General features: G+C 40.7%; 1 protein-coding gene across 1 annotated transcript in view; it reads left to right on the top strand.

Moving 5' to 3' along the window:
• The window catches only part of apba1a (amyloid beta (A4) precursor protein-binding, family A, member 1a), a 50,084-nt gene that overhangs the window by 16,795 nt on the left and 8,723 nt on the right, over positions 1-24,566 (top strand). The window contains exons 2-6 of the mRNA XM_056377469.1: positions 1,545-1,628; positions 13,479-15,151; positions 20,120-20,218; positions 20,298-20,337; positions 21,257-21,402. Coding sequence (XP_056233444.1) covers positions 13,583-15,151; positions 20,120-20,218; positions 20,298-20,337; positions 21,257-21,402 — 1,854 coding nt within the window. The 5' untranslated portion in view covers positions 1,545-1,628; positions 13,479-13,582. The remainder of the gene's footprint in view (positions 1-1,544; positions 1,629-13,478; positions 15,152-20,119; positions 20,219-20,297; positions 20,338-21,256; positions 21,403-24,566) is intronic.

Consider the following 24,566-nt stretch of genomic DNA (forward strand, 5'->3'; position numbering starts at 1 on the left):
TGGTGAGGGGCAGGAAGTGACAGTCATGGTGGTGGGAGAACACCGCTGCCCCCCTGGAGAGGTCACCTCCTCATTTGCCCTTCCACGGAGAGCAATTACCTGCCGGTTTCCATGACAACCAGCAGTCCCGCTGCCATCAGAGGGCTGAGGATGAGACAGAGAAGGGAGAGGAAGCATAATGATGAGCAAAAGCACAGTAACATTCTGTGTGTGTGTCCGCTGCCAAACGCGTCACCACATGATGGAGCCCTGTCATCGTCACAACATCACAACAACAGCCAGCTGATGCAAATAATGAAAATATTAAATGTTTGTAACATGTAACATTCCTCTGCAGCCTCAGAGCTGAATCAGCACAGTGGTGCTGATGAGACAGAGGTGGGAGGAGGGAACTACAGGTGTGAACACTGGAGCTGCACAATGTTATGAGTGTAAAGGACAGGATGCAGTTTCTAGGGGCAGGTTGTGATATTGCAGAATTATATTACAGAAAAATTACAGGACAAATGTTGGGCTTTTCTGGCCGTTCCAAGTCGAGGCTTAAAGCCCAATGTTATCCACGCTTTCGCCATCAGGGCCCCTCGACTTTGGAACGACCTGCCCGAGCAGATAAGACGGAATCAGTAACTTCTTTTAAATCACTTCTTAAAACTCATTTTGTAGACTTGCTTTTATGTGATGTTGTCTTTTTATCGTCTCCATATCGCCCTTTTATTTGTTTGTGTGCATGAGTGCACGCGTGTGTGTGTGTGTTTTTATCGATACAGCATCTACGCCCTCTAATTGTCCTTGTTTATATTGAAGCATATTGTTTGTCCTCCCTCTGTAACTCTGCCTTATTTGTGTCCTACTTTTGACTGTCATTGCTCTTGATTGTCAAAGCACTTTGTAAACTATGTTTTTAAAAGGTGCTATATAAATAAAGTTATTACTATTATTATTATTTCAATGTTATGATTGCAACCTGTAAAAAATCTGAGACAATTTATGATATAATATGTGTTTTATTTAATTTTTTATTTAATTTACATTTACATCAACATAATTTCTTGTCGTATTATAATTATAATTTAGCTTCAGACAAGAAATAAATAATTGTCTGGAGTAAACAGCTGACGTCAGAGTGATGACCATCAAGAAAAAACGATGAAGTTGTTGATATTTGTGACTCTGACGTGTTGAAGGGAAAGATTCAGAAAACAACTCTGTCTCTAATCCATGCAGAGGAAATCTGGGTTACAGCGCTCACTTACTGTGTGTGTGTGCGTGTGTGTGCGTGTGCGTGTGTGTGTGTGTGTGTGTGTGTGTGTTGACCATATTTCCCTGTTATTCTGCATCACTGGAGAGAAGACAACTGGAGAGTGATGAACCCTCTTCCTCCTCCTCCTCCTCCTTCTCCTCCTCTGTCTTTATAGGTCGCTCTTCTCTTAGACTGTGATGCTGAGCTCTGATTGGTCAGTGAGTCACTGAGGATTCATATGGACCACAGGATTAGATTTAATACATCACTGTCTAAACTTTATGTTCTCTTCTCTCTGTTCCAGAGGCATGAGAAACATCAGAGAACCTGAAACTTCAGCTGGACATCAAACCGACACAGACGAACACCTTACAGCTGCTAACAGAAGGTGAGTTCTGGTGGTTTAACACGAACGGGTTCATCTCTGAGTGTGTGAGACATGTTTCAGCTCTCAGGAGGAAGGAGAGTCTCTGTAGAGGTCGACAGGTAAAGGTGGAGTTTCTACTTCCATAGCTACAGTCTAGAGCTGCTCGATCATGGCAAAAATCATTATCACGATGTTTTTTATCAATATTGAGATCATGATTATTTAACATGATTACTCATCGACTTTGGAAACACCACGCCTATATTGAACTTTAAAAAAAAAAACGTCTATTAAACACTGGACTTTCTTGAACTTTAAATACAATTTAACGGAAAAACTAAAATAATGAGATAAATAAATAATATATAATATCTAAATATATACAATAAAATATATAATATAAAAATGAATAAAAATAAATTTGACCAAAATAAATCATAAACATACTGAAAACTTGTGGTCTATGTTTAATATATTCTGCTCAGTAATTCAGTTCAAGGAAATTAAAGACTGGTGCAATTCTGAGCCGGCAAACTGCTGAAGATGACGCAATCTTACGAACATTGCTGACCTATGCCAAAACGTAACCAGGAAGATGCTTTTTGAAGGGGATGAAATTTGTTGCGAATATGTTGTTTTCATAATCATTGGACGCCAAACTTGTAATTGAAAATAAAATTAGATTAATGGTCCAGCCCTACTACAGTCCAGTTCCTAATTCGTCCACTTCCCTTATCTCTGCTCTGAGTGAGGAAACATCAGACCGATCAGCTGATCATATTGATCTTATCCTACATCAAACACGATTGGAGTTTTAAACCAGAAATTTTCGGGTTAGATTGGATTAGTGTTGTGATTGATCATTCGTCATTTAAAATGATTGGATGTGTATTAACAAAAACAACCATGAACACACTTTATTGATTCAGTAGAAATGCTTCTCTTCACCATCTGGAATTGAACTTTTTACCTGTAAATGATCAGGGATGATATCAAAGTGAGGATCTGCCCCTACATTCTCCTCGGTCCCTGTTTCCTCCTGTCACACCGGTCGTTCTCCTTAGACCCACAAGATGTCCCTGTTCCACTTTCTCACCTCTTGCCCTTTTGTACTCACCTCAGTGTTTCTGCCCGCCTACACACCCGATCCCTCCGTTTTCTCATTATCCTGTCAGTATTTACGCCCGCTTCTTGTGCGATCATCTGCTCTTGTTTCCGGTCATGTTCCTGCGTGTTGATGTGCTGCCTGCAGGTTTCTCCCTGTTCCTGTGAGATCAGCCTGTTTTAGTGTCAGTTCATCTAGTGGACACTTCTTGTTTGCACCAAATCCTCTCTCGGTCAGACTCAGTCAATCAGTCAATTATCATCCTGTATCATTTTCTCTCCACCTCAACACAACATCCACTATTTTAGTATTTGAACCAGTGGAATAAACACATTAAGGCTTGTTGTGGGTTTAGCTCAATCAATCAGTAGTATGTTCCTGCAGTACCAAAGGCTGCAGTTTCAAGACTGCATTTCTAGGACCCTAGTTTTTACTTTCTGTCTTGTGGTTGCATCATGGTGTTGCATCATAATTAGATAATTATGAGATAAAATAAAGATGGAATCACATGATATGGCCTTTAGCGTCACTAGATCTGGACCAGATATTCGAAAGTTTGGAGAGAGGCAAGACACAAGGGCAACTCATGGGTCGGATTCAAGATCATTAACTGTTATAATCTATATATGCATGTATGTATATGTGTATATATATATATATATATATATATATATATATATATATATATATATACACACACACACGCTTATTTATTATTGTATATATATATATATATATATATACACCTATACAATAATAAATAAACAATAAACACATGAAAGAACCTCAATGACTCCTGAGAGAGAGAGAGAGAGAGAGAGAGAGATGTTACTGACTTTCAAATTTTCCTGACCTTTCAATATTCATTAGCCTACTTATTACTCACAACATTAATACTAATTTAATACGACTTTCCCTGGAACTATAATTCAGAAGTTTAATGTTGCTGCAGTACAGAACCACAGTTGTGTATTATTAAGAATGATATATCATTTTATTATTATTGATATGGTAGATGGGTAAAAATAATAAAGTTATTTGTTCACGACTCTTAATATATTTGTAAGAGCTGTCACACTCACTCTTTGATTGCTGTCCATGTTCTTACTGAAATGTCGTCCTGTTGTCCACTTCCTTAGGTGGCAGTGTTGTGAAAAACTAAGGTCCTACAAATGGTCCTGAAACTGCTGCAGCAAGCACACAGTGTGGAGTGTAATGAACGTCGTGGCCTCAAGAGGCTGCTGCTGGGGCTTTAGACTGTTGGTCTGCTTTTATTTTGAAGGCTGGTTGGCTCTGTCAGTGCTGTGTATCCTAGCCTTTTTATATACAGTCTATGATCCTAACCTAAATATGAGGAGTCAAATTTGGGATACATGTAAATTGGCTGTCTGCCTTGTCTGCCAGCAGGCTAACAGAGGGTTTACCCACCAATAGACGTTAGGCGCTAACGTTATTATATCATATTACTCCTCGGACGTCTTGACTGGGCAGTGTCTCGTCCTCATTTCTGTTACCGCTCCGTTACCTCTTGTCCGTCTGTGTGTTTACTGTCTGTCATCTTCCACCAACATCAGTGTTTTCTGCCTTTCTTCCTCCGTCTCTGTGAAGAATAATGCACAGTAATTCAGTTATTGAGCTGAAAACTGAATCAACTCCAGAGTTTGAAATGAACCACGACTTCAGCGAGCTGTTCTTCAGTGGATGTGATGATGTTTCCTCTGACAGCAGTTACACATGCATGTGACTTACCCAGTGTAGAATGCTTGATGAGCAATCATGTGACTGTGATGACATCACCACAGATGTCACACGTGTGGCAGTTCTGCGTGTGTGTGACCTCAGGATAGTTTACTTCTATAGATTTACATGTTGCTTCTTATATTTTCAGGATAAACTAAATCTTGAGCCAGTTATCGTGGTGATTAACCCCTGACCGGTGGCTACACTCTGCAGCTCATATAGCTGTAAACAAGTCAGTCAACTTACCATGAGTCACTGTCGATGTCAAGTTACTAACCAACTACAGGTTATAAAGATCAGACCAACTTTTTAATATTAGAGAATTTCAGTTAAAGGATGATTGTATTGTATTTTATTCTCTTAGTTTTGTCTGCTAACACTGGACTCAGCAGATTTAAGTTTTTAGTGATTTCTTACACACTTTTTGCACAATTTGGCTCATTGTGTCAAAACTCCACGCACAAGCCAAATAAGACAGAAGACTTGGAGATTAAGATCTCACTTCTATGTCAAAATGATACTCTGCAATCAAAACCTGACAATCCTTTTTCAAAATGGCATTTCTGGGACGAAACCATACACACACACGCACCATCTGAATTTCTCCTTCAAAGCCGCAACAACACAAAACACTGCTGTCTTTACAACTTTGTACATCTTTTTTTTTAATTTTGTCATCCAGGCTTCACACAAAACAGAAATAGAAATAGAAAAAACAACTCATTTTGCCAGGACAGGTTTTTACAGAACAGCAGAATTTACAGGTTTTTACAGTTTATGTTTCCATGTTTTCAAAGTTCTCACAGAAGCTCACCCAAGCTCTACATGCAGCACTAAGGCTCAGACTGAGTGGTGTTCAATTTCTGCTAAAGTTTTTAGGTGTGTGTGTGTGTGTGGTGCCATATCCAGGTGTCTTTTGCAGTTTGAAAAAGAAGTGTTTTCCCAATGATTACAAGATTTAAGTCTTGAATGAAGTGTCTAACGTAAGAACAAGCGTGTAGTGTTTTTTACAAGTGAGTTGAATTAAAAACAAAGTTTAAAGCAGAAAATGTGTTTGTACATTTGGTTCCTTTGTTTAAGGCATGATTTCAAAAGTTAAGGTTTTAACGCTTTAGTCTAAGCATTCACTTTTAGTGTGTAAGCAATCACAAAAAACTGTAATAGCTGAGATGTGGGAACAAGGTTGTCAGACTTTAGAGTGATACCAATCTGTGTGTTGTCAACATCCATCACACTGTAGCTGTGCACACAGTTTCCCTGTGCAGCGAGAAATACTTTTGTACAGACAAACTTAAATATATAAAAATATATAAAACTTAATTATCCTTTAATATATGTGGTTGTGATTGACCTATGGTCTGATAAAACCAGTATTTAAAACAGTGACATTTCAGTGTAAAATTAATTCAATTCGATTAGTGAATTTAATGTTACTGACCTTTAAGAGTGTACTCTATCTGAACGAGGTTATATGACCTGCTGGGAAATCAAAAGTTTTTATACCTGATCCAAACACACACACTAGAAGGAGCAGACCATCATGGCCTTGTTTAAAAATGGGGACAGTGGCGCACTCATTCTCTGGTCTGGAGGACATGCTTAGTGTCACATGCAGAGTGAAAGAAATAGAGTGACTGTAAATATGTGTAAATAATGGAAAAAAAGATCTGAGGATTTAACCTTCTGACAAGCATTACTGATGGAGTATACTGGCTCCTTAAAGAGTTCAAACCAAAGTTAGCATAGCCCAGTATCTATGGGGTTACTCTGTGTTCTTCAGTTGGCAGTTACACCCCGAGTAAAGCTAAGTTGTTGTTTGTTTCATTTATTCCTTGAGGGTAAATGTCACCTATGCACCTTCAAATTTATAGTTAGTGTCCTCTTCATAGTTGATTTGTTTACTCTATTGTATTGTGCTTTGTTATATTGTTTGAGGGAACTATAACGTTAGGTAACAGCATGTTTTGGAAGCCAGCGACACTAAAACCCTAGCATAGTTCCTCAGTGAATTAAACAGTTCTTTTTCTAATCTGTATAATCGAAACTGTGACAGCACATTAACCAAGAAAGTAAAGACTGTAATTGTCTTCTGTTGCCATAGCAACAATAAACACTCGTGTAGGATTAAGCTACACTGTAAATACGATAAGGAACATTGCATTTAGCACAGAAAGCATGATTTTAGTAGTCAGAAAATCTATAGAAAATAATCATTTTGATTTGTAATTCTTATATATTGGAATCTTTGGGTAAATTTATTGTATTCTATAAAAAAAATATACTAATTATAAGAATTGTACAACAGAGAATGTGTTTTAATACTTTCACAGAAAAATGAAATTGCATTGAAAAACATGTACTAGAAAAAGAAAAAGTTTTATTGGCAATGAAAAAATACTGGTACTGGAAAAGGTTCAACTGGAAGGTAAAACACTGGCATTGAAAAAAACTATAATTTTATCTTGTTAAATAAAAAAAAAATTGTAGGCTTATTATGATTTTCAATGTCAGTCTCCACATTTTTTTTTCTTTTTTTTTTTCATTGGTTTTCAGTGCAGGAGTGGATGGGCAGGTTTTGAAGTACAGGTTAACTAGCTGACTTCTTAAATGCTAACTTTAACCCAGTCTAGTCCTATGTGAAAAACCAGCGGCAGAGAGAAGCAGACTTACCTGAGGCTTGAGAGTTCCAGGTGAACTTGTGTAAACCATCGCTTAGTGTGTGGACCTGTGTGTGTACATTGTGAACATAGCCACAGTGTGACTGTTGACATTGTGCAGTCCGTGACATCACTTCAGAGGATTCTATGATGTCACTACTTCAAAGGTTTCTATGTTACAACCTTAAAGGATTCTATGACATCACAATTTGTCATCACAAGTGCTATGATTAATGATGATGTCCTGAGGGGCCTCAGAGAATGTTGCTCATTGAGTTTGTAAATCATATCTATTACCCCACCAAGGCTTTTTTTGTTTTAAAATGCTCTGCACACACTGGCACATTTTTTAATTGGTCAGTACCACATGAGAGTTGGAGAGAAGAGAAGAAATTGCAGTCCATTTAGTTTATATCATACCTTTTAGCACGTGCTAATACCTGCTAACAGAGAGAACAGACATTTCCAGATGGATGCCAAACCCATCCCATTTACAGCTGTTGCAGAAACAGCTGATGAGACCAATAAGAAACCACCTGGCATCAATAAGGCAACTTTCCCTGTCTCTGTTTGTCTTAAAAACCAACAACTCCAGATAGAAAAATATGATGTTCTGTCTGGTATTCTAAGTAATTATCTCATACAGAGGGTCCTAGGGAGGGGGTCATTTGGGCAAGTGGTCCAGTGCATAAACTTAGACACCAAGGAAATTGTGGCCATCAAAATTATGAGGAAAGATGAGTCCTGGGCTGCTAAAAGAGAGGTGTTCATTCTTAATAGACTCAAGAGGCTTGACCGAGACAAGAACAACTTGATTAAGTTTACTGAGCAATTTGAGCACAAAGGACATGATTGTTTGGTGTTTGAAATTTTGGATATAAGTATCGAAGATTTAATACAGAGGATGACTTTCAAGCCGCTGCATCTGTCTGAGATTCGAGTGATCGCACAACAGATGCTGGTGGCTCTGGACGCCCTCAAGAGCCTAGGTCTGGTACATGCAGACATCAAGCCAGACAACATAATGTTGGTCGATCATCAGCTGCAGCCATTCAAGGTGAAACTGATTGATTTTGGCATGGCTGTTCCAATTTCCAAAGTACGCACTGGCACCATGATACAGATCCCTGGCTACAGGGCCCCTGAAGTCATGTTGGGCCTTCCACTGAACGAGGCTGTAGACATGTGGGGTCTTGGCTGCGTTTTGGCCTTCATGTACCTCGGCCAGGACCCCTATCCATTACACTGCAAACTTGAAGTGTTGAGAGTCATAATGCAGATCCAGGGTCAGCCTAATGATCATATGCTGAATTCTGGAATTCATACCAGAGACTATTTCACCAAAGACCAAGACTCCCCCAGTCCTTCATGGATGCTGAAAACAGAGTGCATTTTCCCCTGTTGCAAGAATCAAGGCTCCATGACCAATCGGCGTGGGGGTGCTTTTGACATGTTTACCAGTTTTGATGACATGGCTAAGACTCACCCCGAGATGAACACTTCCACTGAGTATGAAGACATAAAGGCCTTTTTAAGCCTCCTCAAACGGATGCTGCATGTAGATCCTGAAAAAAGAATCACCCCCAGCGAAGCACTGGGGCACCGTTTCATTACCATGAAACACTTACCTAGTGATGCAAACCCCAACCCTTATGTGTCATCATCTTATTTGAAGATAAAAGAGTGCCAACTGGAGGAATCATCAGTTGAATTCAAGCGCTTTGTCACATCCAGCGAAGTTTTAAGTTGGAATGGAGCATCCATCACTAGCTTAGATGAGCCACTTACAGCTGATGAAGAAACTGTTGCTTGCACTAATGATGAATCACCACACACAGCTGGCTTAGATGAAGCCAACAACACTTGTTCAAATTCCAGAGCCCCAGCTACATCTGACAGAACTGCTGCTGACAATAATGACAGACCACCAGGCAAAGCTGACATAGATGACAACACTGCTGCTGAGACTGATAAGAAACCGACTGGCATGACTGAGACAACTTCACCTGCTTCACCCGTTAGTCATGATTCTGAGAATGGATACCTCCAGATAGAAAAATATGATGTTCTTTCTGGCAAACAAAGTGGGTACCTCATAAGGAAGTTCTTGGGGATGGGGGCGTTTGGGCAAGTGGTCCAGTGCATAAAATTAGACACAAAGGAGAAGATGGCTGTGAAGATTGTGAGGAAAGATGAGACCTGGGTTGGTAAAAGAGAGGTGACCATGCTTGAAAAACTCAGGAAGCTTGACCAAGACAAGAACAATTTGATCAAGTTTACTGAGCATTTTGAGCACAAAGGACATGTTTGTATAGCATTTGAAATGCTGGACATAAGTGTTGAAGATTTAATAGAGAAGATATCTTCCAAGCCACTGTATCTGTCTGAGATTCGAGTGATCGCACAACAGATGCTGGTGGCTCTGGATGCCCTCAAGAGCATAGGTCTGGCACATGGAGACATCAAGCCAGACAATATAATGTTAGTCAATCATCAGCTGCAGCCATTCAAGGTGAAACTGATTGATTTTGGTTTGGCTATTCCAATCTCCAAAATGCAAGCTGGCACTGTCATCCAGACCATTGGCTACAGGGCCCCTGAAGTCATGTTGGGCCTTCCACTGAACGAGGCTGTAGACATGTGGGGTCTTGGCTGCGTTTTGGCCTTCATGTACCTCGGCCAGGACCCGTATCCATTACACTGCAGACTTGAGGTAATGAGAGTCATCATGCAGATGCAGGGTCAACCTAATGATCGTATGCTGAATTCTGGAATTTATACCAGAGACCTTTTCAGCAAAGACCAAGACTCCCCCAGTCCTTCATGGCAGCTGAAAACAGAGTGCGTTTTTCCGTGTTGCAAGAATCAAGGCTCCATGACCAATGTGCGTAGGGGCTCTTCTTACACATTTAACAGTGTTGATGACATGGCAAATGTTCACTTTGAGGTGCAGGATACCAGTGAGTACAACACACAGGACTTTTTAGGCCTCCTCAAACGGATGCTGCATGTAGATCCTGAAAAAAGAATCACCCCCAGTGAAGCACTGGGGCACCGTTTCATTTCCATGAAACACTTACCTAGTGATGCTAACCCCAACCCTCATATGTCATCACATATGGATGAAGCCAACAACACTTGTCCAAATTCCAGAGCCCAAGCTACAGCTGACAGAACTGCTGCTGACAATAATAACGGACCACCAGGGAAAGCTGACATAGATAACAACACTGCTGCTGAGACTGATAAGAAACCTGGCCTGACAGAGGCAACTTCACCTGCCTCTGTTAGTCATGGTTCTAATGGGGACAAAACTGCCACCTATGAAGGAACCACAGGATTTGTAGAAGTCAAAACCCGAAATAAGTTTATCAGGAGGATATGCCAATTCTTCTCACGAAAGTTCAAGAAAATAAGTTGTTGTAGAGTAGATGTTATTGAATAAAGACACACCACACTTGATTGAAGATACAGAGGTGTGCAAAGGTCCGAGAACAGTGCATTATCATGGGCAGCACAGCAGTGCAGTGGTTAGCACTGTCACCATACACAATGTTCTCCCCATAACTGCATGGGTTTACTCCAGGTGCTCTGGTTTTTCCCACAGAACAAAAACATACAGATTATGTTAAGTGACAACTTTAAATTTCCTGTTAATGTGAATGGTTGTCTATTTATGTTTGCCTAGTGATTGGCAGCTGACCTGTATGGAGACAAATAAATTAAAATTCCAAATTCCAAAATTCCACTCTCCCATTTAAGTGAATGTCATCTATTATTGGGAATATTTAAGATGCAGAATAAAAAAATGTATTTGTTAAAAAAATAACCATGTGTCATTAATCGTTAATTAATTGATGATAAAGACTATTTTGTTAGAAGTGAGTACTGTTATCCCTATAGTAGTTTGCTTCAAAGGAAAAGCCTTTCCTGCCTTTATTGGCCCCTGATTTGTGAATAAATATACAGTAACTATTCTGTCCACACAGTTGTATTTCTGAGCAAAGCCAGATAGATCGATAACAAAAACTCTAATAGACCTGTGTTGTGTAAAAAGGTGTGGCTTTAATTAGCTTAATGCTAATTTCAGCATGCTGTATTTTCTATTGTTATCACAATAATTCGGTCCAGTTATGGTTCCAGTCTAATTTAGTTTAGGCATAGGCCACACCAGCCTCCATAATGTAATTTTGAATTTCAATTTAACACAACTGTTAGCACAGGAAGCTAACACTAAGCTTTAGAGGGGTAGGTACAGCAGTGCCCCGGTGCCATACTGCAGCCAGCTAGTAGAAGTTGGTAAAGGAGGGATAAACAGTTCTCATGTACGGAGCATGGGTTCTACATGTTGCTGAAAAGAAGAACAGAACAGAACATGCACCTAAATTAGCACTGTCACCCACTAATGAGACTACATAGTTAGTGATTGTCTATTCACACTGATTTCTCCATAAATGAATAATCGCACTTCTCACTGAGACCTTACGGTGTTTGACAGAGTTTCCTCTCTTCCTGTAAGAAACTCTAAATCCATCCACTGACAGTATGATGAGTGGGGAACACACAAACCTACACACAAAATCAGAGAAGGAAAACAAATGCTGGCACCTTAACCATTGGTTATTGTATAATATAGGCTAACATAGACCATAGAGAGGATGACATGAAAGAAGGGCCACAGGTTGGACTCTAAACCGTGCCACTGCAGTTATGAGGAAACTGATGATATAGTGATCTATAGCAGCGCTGTTCTACTGACTTTACCTGATGAAAGTGAGCAGTGTTTTCTCACAACACACTGAGCTCGTCAGTTACTGCTCATTGATAAACCTCTCCAGTTCACCTGTAGCTGGTTAGTTTTACTTCACATCACATTATTCACGTATTATACAGGTCAGGTGGTTTCCCTAATCAGCAGGTTTGCTCCTCTGCTGAGAAGAAGACGGCTCTTGTTTTCATTTCTTTCTGTGACATCATCCTCTACTCCACAGTTGACTGTTCTGGGCTGCTTGTACAGTCTGTGTGCTTGTACAATGCAGCTTCTTCAAGCCAAAATCATAAAGATAAGGCAGTGGCGTGCCAAGCAGCCAACAACACACCAACACCATCTCAGTGTGCGATTCAGCTGTGTACTACACTAACCACAAAAATATGGCCCAGACTAAAACCTACCTATTCATGACAGTTGCAGCAGCAAATCTCTCTTAAATTCAAGGCCTGTCCTGTCTCATGATTTTGTTCTGTCTGTCTTTCCTGTGTTGAAAGTCTCTCTCCTCCATCTTGCTGCTCTGTCTGCACATCTTCACCTTTCTCCTTCCTGACTGAAGAAGAATCAGGATTATTATTCTGAACTGACATTAAACATATCAAATGTGCAATATAGAGGAAAAAATAGCTAAAAATCACATCTACTGACAATATAGAATCCTGTATTTACCTGCTTCAGTGTTTGTTAATCTTTCCCGGCTCATATCATTATGACTATAGTTGAAGCTCAGGGCTCAGTGCAGTGAAATGAGACGTTTGCTGCAGTTGCAGCTGTTTCTCTGTCCTGCCAGAATGTTGTGGAGAGGGTGGTTGGTATCGTCCATGATGGACTCCATCTTAAATTGCATGCGTCTCTCCACAACAGTCCTGAGTGAGTCTAGACTCCTGCCAAGCACAGACCCAGCCTTTTTGACCACCTTATCCAGTCTCTTTGTGTTCATGTCGGACATGCTGCTGCCCCATCAGACTGCAGCATTAAAAAGTTCACTGGCCACCACTGACTGATAAAACATGTGCAGCATTTCACTGCAGACGTCAAAGGACCTGAGCCTCCTTATTTTTAGTTAGTTATTCTAGCCAGTACCTGGATCACCACTGGGATATTTTTGAGTATCACTGTTCAGTGCTTTATACAGTATATGGTTCAGTCCAATCTAATTTTTGCAGGTGGATAGAATCTTTATTAAAGTTATAGCAGTCATGTCAAGAGAAATCTAGAGAAATCACTTCACAGTTTCAAGACCAGGAAAATAAAAGTAAATGAAATCTCAGCCCATATGTTGTGTACTATCTGCCCACTTTAATCCTGCTCTGTCACAAACTCTACAAAAGCTCAAAAAAGACATGAGTCTGCAGACAGCTATTAGTCAAAAGTCAACGGTACAATCAACTGAAGAAACTGTGTTATTGTCTGATTCCTAACTTGGACTGCTGTTGTGACTGAGTTGTACTTCCATGTTATTGAGAGTGTGAATGGTGAGCACGCCAGTTTTCCCTGTGAGAAGTCACGACGTCACCATACTACCAGCCCCACCTGTTATACAAGCTTGCACAAATTAAAGCACTCCTCTCATGTTCTCCCTCTCTGTCCATTTCTTTCAGTCTCCTCCTCAAAGCCCTCGCCCCGACCTCAGAGAGGTGCCTGCTGATGATGGACTCCTAAAGCCTTTCTCCGACACCACTGAATCAACCAGAACCAGACAGCCATGAACCCCCAGGAGATGGAGCTCGGCCAGGAAGTGATGGAGGAAACCGACGCCCCTCCTCACCATCGCCACAACAACCACAACAGCCGGTCCCGTAACCACAGCAACCAGGAAAACCCGTACAGACGCTGTGAAGCCCCGGCTGGAGGAAGCGCTGGCGGCAGAGCCAGGGCGACACAACAGCGTAGGCCACAGGAGGAGCAAGATATGGAGCTGCAGTATGGAGCTCAGTCCCCACAACCCCAACAGCCCCAACCCATTCCTCGACCCGCAGTGACACGTTATCGCAGACAGGGGGACAGCGAGGCCCGGATCCGAGCCCAGCAGCAGAGGCACAGACAGAGGCAGCAGAGGGAGGCAGAGAGAGCACAGCACTTAGCACAACAACAGGAAAAGCAACACCACGCAGAGATGACCCAGGAGGATGAACGAGAGAGGGACGACTCAGTGCTGGCCCGCTCTGCTAGCACCGAGAGCGGCTTCCACACCCACACTGACCGAGCCGAGGGGGACGATGGCCTGGTCATGATGTCTCTGGAGCCTGAGGGGCAGCCAGAGGCAGAGGACGAGGCGGGGAACTACGGAGTTCAGCTACGGCCAGAAGCGGAGGGGTACTCTGAGAGTGCCGAGGCTGAACAGCAACATCTCCATCCACATCTATCCAACTATCCTCCTCAGACCCCACCCCTGCCTGATATCCAGAACCCTCAGAGAGAGGATGAAGCAGAGGGGATACTGAACGCTGGCTACTCCAACTACGTCTACACCCAGCCCCTCAGCCACTCCGGGGGGAGGGCTGACGTCTTGGTCGGTCAGAGCTTGGAGAGTTTAGATACTGGACTTGCGGATGAAGCCTATTCTGAGCCATATGACATTTACTCACTGTCTGAGCATGTTTACGAGGAGATCTGTGATGCTCCAACGTCAGTTTCATCTGCTGCGGAGGGGGCTGGCGAGCCAGAGTCTCTCCAACAGAGGAGGGCTGGCTTTCGGCTGCTGGAGAGCAGGGCCGGAGGTGGCAACTACCATCAGCAGGAGGCGGTGGGCTCCCGCCTGCGCCATTACGATGAGCGCTCAGATGGCGAGTCAGACAGCCCAGAGAAGGAGGCGGAGTTTGCCCCGTACCCCCGTGCAGACAGCTGTGAGCAGGAGGAAGACATTGACAGCATTGTGGCTGAGGTCAAAGAAAGCCTGAGCTCTCAGAGTCTTCATCATTGTGCAGAAGACACCATTGATGAAGAAAATGAGCTAACACAGGAAGAAGAAAAACCCCAACCAGAGTCCCAGGCCAACTCCGATAAAAACCACAAAGCTGCCAACCGAGGGAAGCCAGCCCGAAAACAGGCAGTGAGTCCTTCAGAGGAGCCTGTAGCAGTGAGGAACAGTCAGGAGAAGAGGGATGCCATAAGTCTGGCCATCAAGGACATCAAGGAGGCCATAGAGGAGGTTAAGACCAGAACGGTGAGATCCCCTTACACACCTGATGAGCCCAAGGAGCCTATCTGGGTGATGAGGCAGGACCTGAGCCCCACTGCCGAATGTGACCTTCAGCCATCATTGGGGGGTGACGTAAGTACAGCATTTCTGGATATTATTGATCAAGCTGTATTGGATAATATCTCTGTTGTGTTAGTCTGCTGTTTATATATGAATGTCTTGGTATACTTTGCTGACCTTCTAGGGTCAGTTCTGTTTTCTCTCCCTGACCTCTGGTTGTGTCACAGTGGTTAGACACCTTTGAGTCTCTTTACTCTCTGAGGCTGCTGTTCTGGTTTAGGCCAGACCCCTTACTGTTGTTCCAGTGGAGAGTACTCTTAATGCTCCAGCATGCTATCATATCTACACAATAGTCCTGAAAATAGTCCTGATCTCAACCTTTGGGATGAACTGGACTGTGGGGCAGACCTCAGGGGCTGACATGGAGTAGTTTTCTTGTGTTCACATACGTATCTTTGGCCATGCAGTGTATTTTATGATCACACAGTCGACTGACAGAATATGTAAATACCCATCAGTGACAGCACCTGTATTGTGCATTTGCCTCTACAACACGGGTGATGACAGAGAGTTAAATTGTTCATCAGGACTTCACCAACTCATCCACACCACTATTTAAAGCTGCTGTTTTTCAAAGCTGAGAAGTTTAAAAAGTACTGACATTAATGAAGTTGGTTTGCAATATAATCCAGTACCCTTATTGTTGGTATACAGCATTTCATATACAATGCACACACACTGTGCCATTATCATAGACTATAAATAAAGATGGACGTAGCCTCTGTGACATCAATCACAGGTTTCTGAAAAGCAGTTTTGAAGCTCAGAGCAAGCTGCTTCACCATCGCCATCTTGGCAGTGCCTGACTCCGCCCCAAACTCCCAGGTAATCCAAAAATCGACAAAGGGGTGGGTTGTGGGAGGAGCTGAAACTTTAGTTCATGACAGTTTAATATATGCTCCCGCCATCATTAGCACAGCTGGTTGTCTTCCTCGAAGGCTAACCCAAGGGTAATTTATTTACAAGCTAATTAGCTAGCTAGCTAATCTAACAAGCCAGGTATAGTGAGCACAGACATGGATAGCTGTTAATTAGTGCTAACATATAAATAAAATAATAGGCCGACTAAAATTTCACTCACCTGTAAAAACAGGGGTTTAGACTTCTCCATGTTCTGTCAGTTGACCAACAAGTCAAATTATCAATCTGTTATTTACATGAAAAATCCTCCAGAAGGCACAGAGACCACAAACACAGAGGTCACATTAATCGACTGAATTAGATTAGATTAGATTAGATTAGATTAGATTAATTTTATTAATCCCACAACTGGGAAATTCACTCACCACAGCAGAAAATAAACATCTATGGAATAAACATCTATGGAAATATACATCAAAAATACACCAAATATACACCAATATACATATACATATATTCACCCGCTGTACAGTTGTCATGAAAGAGGAAATTAGCTATAGAGACCAAAACCGTTTTTTGTTCCAGACTGTAAACATTTCTGATGTAAAGTTGAACATTTTAACATGAGAGTCGATGGGGATTGACTCACTATTGGAGCCTGTTTCATTAAAGGAACATCAGTTTTTGACACTTCAGTGTTGGCTTCATTTTTTAGCATTTTTCTGTTGGCTCTTGGTCACTATCCATGCTAATGCTAACACTGTATTCACCACAAGGGCAATAGACATTCATAGTGTGATCCTGTGTTTCTGTAAGCCCTACAGAGAAAGAAGGATGGTTTACGACAATGAGCTGCTATTTAAAATATTAAACATGTGAAGTCACCCCACGCACCCAAACACACACACTCCTCTCTGACATGATTGAGATGAATGTGTGTGTTCAGTGGGCTACAGAGCAGGTGTCAGGATGTGGGTAGCTTAGCTTAGCATACAGAAGCAGAAGCAGTGGGCCACAGTTCCAGAATGAAAATCTTCCTAAAACCACATTTATGTGTGTTTGGATGAAACACAGGTTGATGAGAGAGGTGTGGGATCACAGTCTGTCAAAGATGGTGTGGGTGGTGAGGAGATCACAAACCATTAAACTGAACAGTCCTGTCTACTCCTCCAAACATTGTCCTCGGCCTGAATAGAACCCCCTCCCTTGTTGTCGCTCCCTCTTCTCAATGATTTATTCAGTGAGGGTGAGACAGAAAAAAGGTGAATGTAAGACAGGTTAAATAATTCAGTGAGGATCCAATAACAGTTAGAGAGGCTCTGGTTTCCTGTTGACATCACAGTGATCAGAATGTACCTGAGAGGATTTAATAACACCTGGGCTTCAGCCTTCCTATTTATGGGTAGAGATCAGGCAGACAGACGCTAAGACAGGTAGACAGACAGGTAGACAACCTGTTGCTTCCATGGTGAATCCTGATACCTCAGTATCACCTGAGCAGTGGACTCTCAGTCTCCTGGTGTATTTGACCACACGCCTGTGCTCTGGACACCAGTTCACCTGGGCTCTGGACACCAGTTCACCTGGGCTCTGGTTGGTTGAGGTTCATCATGGAAAACTTCTGGATGTATCAGGTGGAGAAGCTTGAGGAGGAACAAGCCAAGCAGAGACCACAGACTGAGCAGCAGGAGACAGATGAGGTGTGGACAGAGTGGTTTTTATACTGGTGTGTTGGTGATTCATATCTGTAGTGGTGGTTTGATATGTGGAGAGTGGTGACATTGGCCAAATGATGTGTTTTATGGGTTCATATCAGAAGCAGAGGGTGATGGTGTCGTCTAATGTTTTATCACCATGTTTGGATTTTTAGCAGAAGTATCAAATTAAAAGTTTTTATAATTTCTGCATTATGGATTATGTATAATAAACTACTACATTATTTTTTACAGATACATTACATGTACAATTGCATTTTAATATTGTAACTGGTGGAGCTATTTTAACTTCAAGTCTTAGTCGTTTTGGGCTAATTACAGAATCATTAAGTGAAAATAAGTAGATATGTCTGGGAACAGACTAAGTCAGGACTTGGTGCTGTTAGGAGACGTGTGCCACGATGTATAATTCAGCTCCAGGTAAAAACCTCCTGAACCACTGACACTGAAAGAGTCCAAACCAAGTGGATCTTACGGTAATGGTGGTGAAGACTCAGCTCCCATGATCCCACACTACCTCACAACATCACCCAACACTGTCTTTTGTTATTGCTTTGAATGACCCCTAGAGGCAGAAGTTACAGACTGTACGTTTAAAGGCAAACGGGGGTCACAGTAAATACTGGTCTGTTTCGGGTTTCTCTTTTTGCTGAACTTTGGATGAAGTTCATTAATCAATAAAAACTGTCCTGACTTTAACTTTAGAGCCTAAAACTGTCACACACTTCTGTTTGTGAAGCTTCATGAATAAATGGACAGTGAAGGATGTTTATTGCAGTCTAACTGGATCAGTTTAACAGCTGCTGAAAAACTCAACAACTCAACTGAGTTTAATTAAAAACAGCTTCAGTCTCTGTTTTCCCTGGAGTTAGAACCAAACACATGGTGCTATTTGTTGTCTGCACATAGATTGTTATGAGATGAGAAACCAGTGTCAGGCTAATTACATCTTTGACATTAATCTGTTTATTGAGATCATTTCCTCAGGCAAAATTTCAACAGGCCCTTAAAGACCTGATTCAACTCAAAATGTCAAAAACCGTTCACCAAGTGTTTGTGGTCTAGAGACTTTTTTCTCCTTCATTATTTCCAGTGTCTTCTGCTCTGTTTGTGTTGCTGGTGTCAGTGTTTGAACAAGATCCTGGGGCTGGTTTCACAAAGTGACTTTGACTGTGTCTTAGATATAACAAAGAGTCAGACTTCATGCTTCAAGTCATGCGTTGCACATAGCAGTTTAGTTCATGACTATCTTAAGGTGGACTGTGGTACAATGACTTCTGGGTAAATCAAGACTCTAGCAGAAAATGTTTGTCTTTTGGAAGATTTCAACAGTTACAAGAATGTTTTACTTGAAGAGGTTAACAATAAAAATACAAATCAGATTTGGTCCATAACAATGTTAGCCAACCACAAATTATGAGCCATGTTTTCCTGTTTTTTGTTGTTGGGTGCTACTGGTTAGCACAAGTGTCAATGATTGTTACCGTAGTAGCATTGGTCTTGGTGCTGAGTTAGCCTGGGGGTAAGGTGTCTAATGTTTTTGGCTTAAAATGAGCAAGTCTTTATTTTTGTGAAACAGTCAGACTAACATTAGACTAATCTATGAGCCGAATGAAGCCTGGACCAACACCGCTGACCAGTCTGACATATCTTTGTGAAACTGATCCCTAATCTCACACACACTCTGGATCCAGTACCTGTCCATGGAGATAGATTTATTTTCACGTGTCCAGGTTTTCATGAGCACGTTGTCTTGTCTTGTAATGTGGGTTTTCAGTTCTCTTCACAAAGGTGGAGGCAGAAATGTCAAACCAGGACAAAAATAAAAACCAGAACCAGATTCCACCAGAGGCAGAATATGCTGTTAAAACCAGCCTTTTAAATGGTGTGAAAGTCATAAAATATAAATATTAAAAAACAAAGTACGGTCCCAGCCAAGTGTATGAGCCTGCAGGATGCTTCTGTGTTCTGAGAGAGAGCTGCCCTCTCTCCCTCACAGGGATGACATGTGATGCTGTGATGTGTCCATTCAACACTCCCGATGTTGACTTTAAAGAGGCTCTGAGGTCTTTCACACCTTCACAGAGTCTGATGCACAATTAACCTTAAATGACCTTTAATGACCATTGTGCTGAGTTCAGATAAGTTTTTTTAAGTGTCGTATGTGAACTGTACAGGCCTCAGATCAGGGCATGTTCAGAGAGCTGCTGTCTCCTGAAAAGAGCAGTGACTCCCAGACTCTCACATCAGGTTTTAGTGACACAGTTTAATTTCGCATTCACACTGAAGAAACCCAACAGGCTTAACTGAGCTTTATCTGGATGCTACAGGAAAAACAAAGTTCCAGTTGCTTCACTCATTTGGTACCATGGGTTTTAAAGTGGTTCCTGTTCTGTCCCTGCAGTCTCCTGGTTCAGGCTCGCCCTCTCCTCCAGGAGCAGAGTCCTCCAACAGACACCTGCTGCAGGACGACAGCTTTGAGTCCTCTCCATCCAGTAAAGAGGTGTGTTCACTGTGCAGTAGATCTTCACTGTCTGTACGACACGTTGATGTCTGATGTTCTCCTCTCTCTCTGTTCTCAGTCCAGGAGAAGCCTTGCCTCCTTCCCCACATATGTAGAAGGTGAGTGCTCCATCCTCTGGTGCAGAGTTTCTCAGACTGTGGGGGATTAGACTGGGGGAGGTGAAGGGATGATTTCTGGTAATAAAATGGCCGCTCATCAACACAGTTGGGAGCCTCCTCCAATCAGCCAAGTTGCAGGAAATATGGTCTCTCCTTTCTGAGCTACAGCTAAGTGTTTTTGCAGAACATTATGATGTCACAATGAAGTTGACCTTTGACCTTTTGGATATAAAATGTCATCACTTAATTTTATCCTTATAGACATTTGAGTTAAATTGTGTCATAATTAGTGAATGAATTTGTGAGTTATGGCCAAAAATGTGTTTTGTGAGGTCACAGTGTGACAGAAGTGAGCAAATACCCTCTGGGTGTTCCTGATACATTGTATTCACAAGAACGTGAGGTCACCACAACCTTGACCTTTGACCTTTTGACCACCAAAATCTAATCAGTTCATCCTTGAGTCCTAGTGAATGCTTGTGCCAAATTTGAAGAAGGTCCATCAAGACGTTACTGAGATATCGTGTCCGCAAGAATGTGTAAGACAACCAGAAAACAATATGCCTCTGGATCTGGCTGTCACCGACACGGAGGAATAACATATATCGTCCATAACGACTATAATGTATAGTCCAGGTTTCCTGATTTCATCAACATTAAAGACTTAAAATAATAAAACTGCAGATCTTGATAACTCGATAACAATATTTATGAATGGACCAACATTCAACTGCAATATGACCATTGTTATTATTTTATTAAAACACAGCACAATATTGTAAGACAGTCAGTATTTAAGCAGAATTACAATTGTATAGTATATACAGTACAGTATGAAATATCATTAATAAAACCTGTGGTCGATGACTCTGTGAAGACATGGTGTGACACAGAGACTGACCCTCTCTCCTCCTCCCAGTCCCAGGCCCGTGTGACCCAGAGGACCTGATCGATGGGATCATCTTTGCAGCCAACTACCTGGGCTCCACCCAGCTGCTGTCAGATAAAACCCCATCCAAGAACATCCGCATGATGCAGGCTCAGGAGGCCGTCAGCCGCATCAAGGTGACCACACACACACACACACACACACACACACACACACACACACATACAGATATACACAGACACACACAGACAACCAGCTGTATCTCTCTCTCTGTCGATATACACTATGTTCAGTAGTGCAGTGTTTGGCCTCAGTTCTAAGTGACATGTCTGTAGGAAACCAGACATTGTACAATAGTGAGTCTGTCCTGAGCTGACTGTGTGTCCTACTTCCTTCCAAGGTCCTACACTGTCATCATTAGTAAAGACAAGTGTAGAAACTACAGAGCCTGGGAGCCGAAAACACTGATGATGTCTCAAAAGACTGCTAGATGATCATTAACAATTAAATTTAACTATAAGTCATGACAAGCTGCTGCACGGACGTCCAGAGGACACACCACACTCTCCACACACACACACTGTGCCATCTCTTCCTCTGCACTAAGCCAAACTACAACCACAACACTGAGAGCTGCTCACATTAAAACTTAATCGTTCTGTGCTGAAAACCAGAGCTCAGTGCTGGTGCAGTGTGAGAGCACAGCTGGTGAGCCGAGACTTAAACTGTTTACTGGACAAGAGGAACTGGTGCAGTCTATCACAGCTGTCGAGAGGAAACACACTCTGCAGCTGGTGAGGAGCTGCTTCTCTGTATGCTGCTGCTCATATCGCCGAACCTATGACTGACAGACAACTAATCTGAGGCAACATCATCACATTTGAATCTGGATCTGAAATCTGATCAGATTATTTATTATTATTTTGTCACAGTAGGTAAACTGTTTAAACTAACAAGGACTTTGGGAACAGCAGAGACTAAAAGTATCAGATCAGACTCCAAAACATCAAGTTCATCCTATGCAAATTTGCCTGGAATTTTCACAACACACAGTATTTAAATATTTGCATGTTCCTCTGATGTGTACTGACTTCAGGACTCTTATTGTGGTAAGAGGTTGTGGTAATTGGAATCAATAGAACTTGTTCAGAGTCTCACATTTTTTCTATAACAGTTGCATTTACATATTACATTCAATTCCATACAATTACATACAGTTACATACAATTACATACAATTCCATATAATTACATACAATTCCATACAGTTACATACAATTCCATACAGTTACATACAATTACATACAATTACATACATTTACACATAATTACATACAATTACATACAATGACATACAATTACATATAATTACATACAGTCACATACAATTACAGATAATTACATATAATTACATACAGTTACAGACAATTACATATAATTACATAGTTACATACAGTTACAGACAATTATAAATAATTACATACAGTTACATACAATTACATATAATTACATACAGTTACCTACAGTTACATACAATGACATACAATGACATATAATTACATACAATTACATACAATTACATATAATATCATACAATTACATACAGTTACATACAATTACATACAGTTACATACAGCTACCTATAGTTACATACAATTACATACAGTTACATACAATTACATATAATTGCATACAGTTAAATACAATTACATATAATTACATATAATTACATACAATTACATAATTACATACAATTACATAGTTACATAAAATTACATACAATGACATACAATTACATATAATTACATAGAGTCACATACAATTACATATAATTACACCCAATTACATATGATTACATACAGTCACATACAATTACATATAATTACATCCAATTACATATGATTACATACAGTCTCATACAATTACATATAATTACATAGAATTACATATCATTACATACAGTCTCATACAATTACATATAATTACATACAATTACATACAATGACATACAATGACATATAATTACATACAGTTAAATATAATTACATATAATTATATACAATTACATATAATTACATATAATTATATACAGTCACATACAATTACATACAATGACATACAATGACATATAATTACATACAGTCACATACAATTACATATAATTACATACAATTACATATAATTACATACAGTCACATACAATTACATATGACTACATACAATTACATACAATTACATATAATTACATACAATTACATACAGTCACATACAATTACATATAATTACATACAATGACATACAATTACATATAATTACATACAGTTGCATACAATTGCATATAATTACATACAATTACATACAATTACATACAGTTACATACAATTACATACAGTTACATATAATTACATACAGTTACATACAATTACATACAGTTACATACAATTACATATAATTACATACAGTTACATATGAGTACACATTTCAAAGTTATTGATTAGTTACTACAATCACATTAGTAAATACAACAGTTAGTTCTGACCAAGTATTTTGATTGGACGAGAGGCATTTCATAAGTGCTGATATAGAGTATAACAGCACTGGAACTTTTAACTACATGTATCACTCCACTTTACAGGTGTTTTATTGACCATTAATTAGCGTTATAAAGATCTATCTTAGATTGTAACAAACTGTGCAACGGTCAAAATATTTCCAGAAATAACATTTGAATTAAATGATGTCTGGTCGTCAGTAGAGGATGGAGGGAAGAAGCCTGGATACTTCAGTGCACACCTGAGGTAACGTGAAGTCTGGAATGGGTCTGGCTCCAGGTGCTAGCTGAAAGCTGAACCAAGACCAAAACTTGTCCTAGCTCTGGACTGGACCGAGACTTTCAGCAGAAGGTTGACATTACTGTTTTATAACCCTCACAGCTATCAAGTACAAGTTATGACGAGATACAGTTGATTTCTTAACAGCTGTGGTTTGGACTATTAGACCAGGTAAAATTCAAAAAGATCTTTATTCAGCCTTTAGCATAAATTATTTAGCATGTATAACATGGATAACTTGGTGTGTTGTTTGTGTTGTTTGCCTCGACACGTGAAGCTTAGACCCAAAAATGTGTTTCTGTTTTCTGAATTTTGACTTTGACCTGTGGGACAGTGTTTCAGCACGACTGTCAGAAAACTACAACATCATCAGAATCTCTGCTGTACACTCTGAACGGTGGAATCATACTGTCGTCTGCTGACAGTCAGTGGAAGGAAGCTGCATCAGTCAAAGTGCTCCTCTGAGGTCACACTGGTTATTTAGTCCTAGAACCACTTTCAGGAGGATCA

The sequence above is a fragment of the Seriola aureovittata genome, chromosome 5 (assembly GCF_021018895.1).
Source record: "Seriola aureovittata isolate HTS-2021-v1 ecotype China chromosome 5, ASM2101889v1, whole genome shotgun sequence".
Lineage (NCBI taxonomy): Eukaryota > Metazoa > Chordata > Actinopteri > Carangiformes > Carangidae > Seriola > Seriola aureovittata.